The following is an 8143-nucleotide window of genomic DNA, read 5'->3' on the forward strand; positions in this document are numbered from 1 at the left end:
ACCGCAGATTATGGTATTATATTGTTAAACGTCTTGATTTTGATGGGTGTATTGTGGTAATGCAAAACAAAGTCATGGATGTCCATGTGCTGAGGAAATACACACTGACATTCTTAAGAAATATCCTTAGAGGTAGAGAAAACTTTACAGGGACTGTTGCAAAATGTTAGAGTTGGTAAACCTGGGTGAAGGATGGGAGGGTGTTCTTTTGACACTCCTTGCTTTGTTACACTTGCTTTAAGCTGTTTTAACTTTTCTGTGAGTTTGAAATTATTACAAACTAAAAAGTTAAAAAGAACAGGTAAAATAAAAAGGCATGCTCTCTATGGTCCGCTGCACTGGAACTCACTGAAGGGTCGTGTATTGCGAGAATTGTTAACAACAGGCAGGATTTCACAGGACCTTGTGAGCTGGAATCTTGGTTAGAAGAGAGGACTGGGCAAAGGTCTGAACCCACCTTTGTATTTGGTTGTCTTCTCCCATCGTTTTCCTCTGAAAGAGGATAGTGAACTGACTGACCAAGTTCACGTTAGTGTCTCCAGGCTGAGTCGCACAGTAGACCCTGACAGCTTTATGCTGGGAGAGGCAGCACGGTGGGGAGAAACACCACTTCCAATAACATTAATGGTAAAGAGATAGTATTTAAAATAATGATAAACCTTCAGCTGTTTAGTCTCAGCTGTGAAAACACACTGGGATACACAGCAGGGCTCACTTACCTGTGGGGAAAGGTAGTCATTGGCCAACATTAACTGTAATAGCACCCGGCTGGTCTTAAGGGTTAACCTGCTTTCAAGTTAACACACTCCTCGCTTGCTGACCTAAGGCCTTTGATCTGTAACAGAATTGATTTACTTTCTTTGAGATATGCAGACCACTGGCCTTGGGAAATGAAGGACCAGAACTTTCCCAGGCCATAGAGGCCAGCAAGTGTGTTTGAGGCTGTGTCAGCTTTCCGATTAGCCCAGCAATTTTTTAGCAAAATGTTTTCTTTTTTTAAGGTCACATAAATGACTTTACTGACCTCCCTTTGTGCATCTGTAGACCTTGCCCTCCTATGCAGAAAGAACAGGATATTCTTGCACAAGACCCTGAGTACCAAGGAACCATATCTTCTTCCACAACCACCCCCACATACCAAGGAACCAGAACTTCTTGCACAGCCCGCCCTCCTGCCTCCCGGGCACCAAGGAACTAGAACTTCTTGCACAACCTTCAAACACCAAGATAACTCTGTAGCTGGCATCATCGAGTTGCACATAATCAAGAAATGCCACAGACCACCGCACTCCCTTAACTGATTAAACTCCTTTCAAAATTTCTAGGCCAGGCAGAAACCTTGGAGTTGGCTTTTGGACAAGAGTCCACCTTCTCCCCAGGTGGCAGGCCATGTGAATACAGCTATTTCTTTCCAATCAACGCTTGTCTCTTGAGTATTGGCCTTTCAAGCGGCAGGCAGCCAAACTTGGGCCTGGTAACATCACTTATGTTCTCTAATCCTAAGACTGTTTTGTCACCATCTTTGCTTCAGCCAGGAAGAAGTCTCTGTAGCTGTGCTCACTCCTAGCCCTGGATCTTTCTCCAGTTTCCCTTCAAGTGCTGGCCAAGCTCCATTACTATGTCTTACCCTCCGCCTGGGCCATTCTCATAACTGTACCAACCAACAGGCACAAACCTTATACAAAGGCATTATTTAGCCTGCATCTACCAGCCTGGAATCTACCAGGAAAGCCACACTTTGCGTGTACCTCCATTTCTCTAGCTGTAAAATGCTCCACTGAAAGGCAGACCCTGTCTTGTTCAATTTGTTCTGGGCCATATCCAGTCAGCCTATTAAAAGGGCTCACGGGGAGAAGGAACAGTTTTTTTGGTGACGTTTTCCCTGGTCTGAGGGAACTCACAACATGGTAGGAAAGACAGAAACACATCAGATGTTAAAGTGATTTGTGCAGAGGACTGATGTGGTCTATTGCAAACTCACTGTATCACCATGGCGAATGACATGATCTCTTCAGGCTTCATGCCTCATTTGTAAAATGAGGGGGTTACAGTGGATGATAAAAAGGTAACAGAAATTCACTGAACACTCGTTATATACCAGATCCTATACTCAGCCCTGAACAAGGATTATCACATTGAAATCTCACAATACTGCTGTGAGGTAGGTACCACTGTCCACATTTTACAGATAAACTGTGAGATCCTTTCAACTCCAATGTTCTATAATTCTGTGATTACAAGTAACATGGTAAACTCTGTTTTCCAAAGGCGGCCACAATATTTCCCATCCCACATGCTCTTTTTTTAAGTTTATTTATTTTGAGAGAGACAGAACCAGCAGGGGAGGGGTAGAGAGAGAGGGAGAGAGACAGAATCCCAAGCAGGCTCTGTGATGTCAGTGCAGAGCTCAACGTAGGGCTTGAACTCACGAACCGTGAGATCATGACCTGAGCCCAAACCAAGAGTTGGATGCTTAACCGACTGAGCCACCCAGGCGCCCCTCACATACTCTTCTTAAAGTATGACTTTGGCACTCACACCCCTGCCTTTGCGAGGTGGGTCTATGTCCTCTCTCATTGAATTTGGGTGGGCTTATGACTGGAGAAAGCGATGTGATGTGACTTTAGAGACTAGATCACAAAAGCCAATACAGCTTATATTAGTTTTCCATTGTGGCACAACAGATTACCACAAACTTAGTGGCTTAAAACAATACCCACTTATTATCTGGGTCTGTAGGTCAGAATTCTAGGCACAGCATGGCTGGGTTCTCTGCTCAGGGTCTCACAAAGCTGAACTGAAGGTGTTGGCTGGACTGAGTTCTCACAGGGTCTAGGGGAAAATCCACTTCCAGGCTCACTCACATTGTTGATAGAATTCAATTCTTTGTGAGGACAGAGGTCTGCCCCTCTTTGCTGGCTGTCAGCTGGGGCTGCACTCAGCTCCTAAAGGCTACCCAAATTCCTTGCTAATATGGCCACCTCCACCCTCAAAGCCAGCTGCAGATAATCTCCCTCATGTCAAATCCCTCCCACACTTCAAATCCCTTGATATCCTCTATCTCTGGCTTCTAGAATGGACCCAGATTTAAATGGCTGAAGTGATTACTTGAGGCCCACTTGTAGAATCTCCCTAACTTAAGGTCAATTGATTTGGGACCTTACTTACACCTGCAAAATCCCTTCTGTCATATAACCATGGGAGTGAAATCTAATCATATTCATAGGTTCCACCCATCCCAATGGGAGATATGCCAGGGCAAGGGTCATTGGGGGTAAAATTCTGCCTACCACAGGGCTTCTATTTGATTCTCCTGTTACGCTTATTTTGGAAGCACAGCCACCATACTGTGAGGAAGTACAAGCAGCTTGTGGGAAAGAACTGAGGCCTTCCAGCCAATGATCCCAGTGGACCTCCCAGCCAACAACCGGTATCAACTTGCCAGTCATGTTAGTGAGCCACTTTGAAAGTGGATCTTCCAGCCCCAAACTGAGCTGCCCCAGCTGGTGATGCTTGGAGCAGTAAGCAGTCCTTATGGAGTCCCATCCAAACTGCAAATTTGTGAGTAAAATAAAGGACTGCTGTTGTTCTAAGCCACTAAGTTCTGGGGTGATTTATCACACAGCAAGAGTTAATCAAGAACGAAGTAACAACCCAAGTTTAGCTGATCTACAAGTACTGAAAGTTTTTTTATGGACAAGGAGTGGTGGCTTACATTTCTTTCAGGACACTGGAGCATCTGACGGTGTAGGCCTAGAATGTCACTCAATTCATGGTTGCTGATGTGTTAATTCAAACTAGTACTGAACCAATTTAGTATCCCAGTCATCCATATTTGGAAGCCCAACATTTTAAAAAGGTTATCTAAAAATGATGCTGTTTTCCTTTTGAGCAATGGCTATATTATATACTTGGAGCTATATTTGCAAAATATTTGGGGTGTAAATAAACATAATTAATGAACTAATTTTTAAAGCTACCATGGTCTTGTTTATAAATCACTAAAGTATTAATATTTCAATGTATAATTTTCACGCTATTTTTAATTGGAAAAATAGGAAACACTTGTAAGATAATTATCAGTTGTGTCATTAAGAATTTTCATCAATGTATATTAACTATTAGGTGAAAGACTGTTGAAACAGAATTTCCGTACACAATCACAGAGGCTCCCCCTGTATTATTTTGTTAATTACAGAGGGGGAGAAACCTGGCAGATAACCCCTTAACCAGATAATCAAACTTAACATCACCAATGATGGAACAATGGGATATCATGTGCCTTCCACTGTGATGCACTAAGGAGACAACATCACATGTGTAGTATTCTTGACCCAAAATGTTTAACTTAAATCGAATTATGAGAAATCGTATAAATCCAAATTAAGGATATTCTGAAAAACCCGTGACTTGTACTCTTCAAAAATATCAATGTCATGAAAGACAAAAAACGCTGAGGAACTCCTCTATACTAAGGGAGATTAATCTAAAAGACGTAACTAAATGTGAATCTTAACTGGATCCTGGATCCCCCCTCTCCAACGTGAAAGAAAAAAAAACAGCCCAAAACTGTAAAACTTAAATATGCACTGCATATTAAATAGTACTGTATCTATTAAATAGTACTGTATCTAATGTTAAGTATCTGAGTGGATTATTGTACTGTGGTTAAGTTAGGAGAATGTCCTTGTTAAGATCCAGATGCCGAAAGATTTAGGGGTGGAATGTCACAGTATCTGCAATGCTCAGGCAAACTATATAAGGACTAAAATTGTGTACTTGGTTGAAGGATTCTGTATCAACATCTAGTCAACACTGTCCACAGACTGGGCAGAACAAGCCAAGTTTTCCCCTGGATAGTTGAAGAGAAGCACACAGCTGGACGGACACTCACCTCCCTGCGTGCCACGTGGAGCCCTGAGAGTTCTACGATGGCCACACCCCAATGGCGAGTGAAGACGAGGCTGCGGTCTCACCTTTGTTAGAGGAACGAACACACACACACGAGCACGCACGCTCTGCATCCTTTCTGGCAGCGCTGCTTACGGATGATGGCAAGGCTACGCCTTCCAACTCCAAACGCAACGGAACCTCGTTAAGTGCTTGTCAGATACACTTTACGGCCGTCACGTGAAGGCGGAAGGGCGTGGCCACACCTCCTGCACTTAAAGGCACATGCGACAGAGGCATGCGCTGTGTGGAGCACTTTATGGCAGCCACGCGAAGGCGCGAGGCCAGCGGCCGATGCTTCGTGGGGCGGGGTCTGCGTCCACGTCTTTGGAGGCTGGCTGTTATTCCCTTGGTGCTCCCACCGTTCGGCGATCATGGCGACGGTGGCAGCATTGTGGCGGAGAGCGAGGGACTACATGAAGACCAAGGAGTTCCGGGAATACCTGACCAGCGTGCACTTCTGGGGTCCTGTGGCCAACTGGGGCCTGCCGCTGGCCGCCTTTAAGGATATGAGGGCACCGCCCGACATCATCAGCGGCCGCATGACGACGGCGCTCATCTTCTACTCGATGGCCTTCATGCGTTTCGCCTATCGCGTACAGCCTCGAAACTTGCTGCTGTTGGCGTGCCACACCACCAACGTTATGGCGCAGAGTGTGCAGGCGGGCCGCTTCGTAATCCACCACTACGGCGGCACCGCCACCACCACCGCTGCCACCACCACCACCAACGACCCCACCATGGTTCACACCAGCGACCGTGTGTGTGCTAGCGACTTTGAGGATGACAACTCCTGCTAGGCAGCCCCCAGCTCCAACCCGTCGTCCTCCAAACCTGGCTGAGCGGGTCCGATTGAGTTTTTGCAGCTTGCAAGCACCGAACTGTTACTCTTCCTGAAGAAAAGGCCAGTGAAAAGTTTGGTTTTGACTCAAATAAAACAGTTCGAATCTGATTTAAACCTGCAGTTTGGTTAATAAAAAAAATAGAAAGTAGCAAAGAACGGAAGCTGCAGAGTGTTTATTTCGGGCTCTGAAAATACAGTGTTGTTTAGGGGAGGGTAGATTGGCTGGTCTTTCTCTTCACGGGACCTGCACACACCTCGAGGGGTAGTTTTTACAGGGGAGGAAGACTGAATGAAAGCTCTCTTGGGATGTTCTGTTACTTGTTTTGGGGTGTCCAGGCCAAGTAACGGTGCCTAATAGCATTCATGATTTTTAAAACTTGGTACAGGCATTAATCTCTTACAGCAAAAATAACTCGGGGGCTATGTCTACCAAGGGAAATACTTCAAAGTGGGTTTAAATGAGTTCAGTGAAACCCAGTTTGGTCTTTTAAAAGGGGTACTTATTAAGAGAACCTAGAATCTCTTGGTGGCTGGAGAGCAATGACAGACTCTACCATAGAAACAAGATACAACTCTGAGGTCTGTTGCTGTCAACCCTGGATTTTAGGTAACTAGAGAATAAGAACGACAAAATCCTAACCCTTTCCTCTTTTCTTCATGCCTAGAAATGGGGGGGGGGGGGGGGGAATGGCAGCTGGTAAAACTGGTAAGCCTATTGCCCTGTATTAAATGCTAGCTAGGGGTGGGGGTGGGGGTCAGTGGTCAACAGTATTAGCCCCGTGTTCCCCTAGGAATCCCATGGGTACTAAGAACTTGTCAAACCAGGTTGCATGAAGTGGGGAGAGAAGGGTGGGGATGTGGATGTGAGGCCACTATCTCTGCAGCAGAGGCTACCCTCTAGGATTTGACCCTGAATCTCTGGCCTCTGGAGGATGCAGGAAGTTCCAGAGTGGTCTGCTGGGTGAAGACTACTTAAACCTTACTTTGGTTAAAGATTTCAAATGTAAAGAAATTGACGACAACTGACTGAAAGGTTCTGAAGACATCAGGCCTTGGACAAGACAGGCACAACATTAGTGGAACTCTGGAAGATTCGCCTTTATCTTCTTTTTAAAAAATCTTTTTTTTTTTTTTTAATTTTAGAGAGTGCAAGCTGGAGAGAGGGGCAGAGGGAGAGAGAGTCTTAAGCAGGCTCTACGCTCAGCACGGAGCCCGACACAGGGCTTAATCCCATGACCCCGGGATCACGACTTGAGCTGAGATCAAAGAGTCTGATGCTCAACTGAGGCACCCAGGCGCCCCCACCCCCCTTTTATCTTCTGTGGCATCTAAGCAGTAGTCCTTTTTGTAGGCAGTTTCTGCATTTCACACTCTGCATTCAGGGGGAGAACAAACTCTGGAAAACTATTGTGTATCAGTAACAAATCACCCAAAACTTAGCTTAAAACAACAAATACTACCTCACGATTTCTGAGGGTCAGGAATCTGGGAGTGGCTTAGCTGCGTGTTTCCGGCTCAGGATCTCTCAGTTGTCGGCTGGGGCTGCAGTCTCTGGACTTCCCTTGGGCTGGCGGATCCATTTCCAAGCTCACTCACGCAGTTGTTTGCAGGTTTCATTCAGTTCCTTGGCATGGGGGCCACAGGGCTGCTCATGACAGGGCTTCCCTCCACGTATTCCAAGAGAGAGAAAGCCCAAGATAGCCATGGTCTTTTGTAGCGTAATCTGGGAAGTGACACACAATCACTTCAGCTGTGTCCTGTTGGCCCATTTCTGGTACACTGTGGGGGGAAAATACAAGGGTGGGAATACCAGGAGGCAGGGATCTTTGGGGACCATCTTGGAGGCTAGCTACCACATATGGTTCTGAAATAAAAATCCTCACGCCTTTCTGAAAGTCAGTGGAAGGTAATAAAGCATGTCAGGTCAGCACCCACCTTCCCCCAAAGATGTCACAAAATGCTCAGTTTACAGTTTTGTAGTTGTAACTAACATGCACATATCAGAGAGCATGGGTTTGAGAATCAGGAAGGAAGTCTCTGGAAGATAGTATTTTAGATAGTTCAGACTATAATGTAATAATAGAAACCAGTTCTGAAAGTTTTGAAGTGGGTCATAACCTTCTTCCAAGATTTTTATTAAAACTTTAAAGGAATTTTCCCCTTCACTAATGTCTGAGTAGGAATTAATATATTTTTAGATCTGTCTTACAACATGTATTTTGTAATTTGAGTATATTCCAATAAAAGGCAGGTAGGTTTCTAATTAACCTGGTAAGAGAAAAGTAGGTAATAATCCTTACTGATAATTTCCTATCACTTTACAACGTTTATAATTTAGAGGGCAAAATG

At 45.0% G+C, this 8143-nt stretch overlaps 1 protein-coding gene across 1 annotated transcript; it reads left to right on the forward strand.

Annotated features, from left to right (window-relative positions):
• The first annotated feature begins 5146 nt into the window (after window positions 1-5146).
• Window positions 5147-5938, forward strand: MPC1L (mitochondrial pyruvate carrier 1 like). Its single transcript, XM_027054068.2, has one exon. The coding sequence runs from the start codon at window positions 5325-5327 to the stop codon at window positions 5748-5750; it is 426 nt and encodes a 141-aa protein (XP_026909869.1). The 5' UTR covers window positions 5147-5324; the 3' UTR covers window positions 5751-5938.
• The last annotated feature ends 2205 nt before the right edge of the window (window positions 5939-8143 follow it).

Source organism: Acinonyx jubatus, chromosome X (assembly GCF_027475565.1).
Source record: "Acinonyx jubatus isolate Ajub_Pintada_27869175 chromosome X, VMU_Ajub_asm_v1.0, whole genome shotgun sequence".
NCBI lineage: Eukaryota > Metazoa > Chordata > Mammalia > Carnivora > Felidae > Acinonyx > Acinonyx jubatus.

Bases quoted from the DNA above. Each gene is read 5' to 3' on its own strand.
- MPC1L (XM_027054068.2), top strand. From the start codon at position 5,325: ATGGCGACGGTGGCAGCATTGTGGCGGAGAGCGAGGGACTACATGAAG.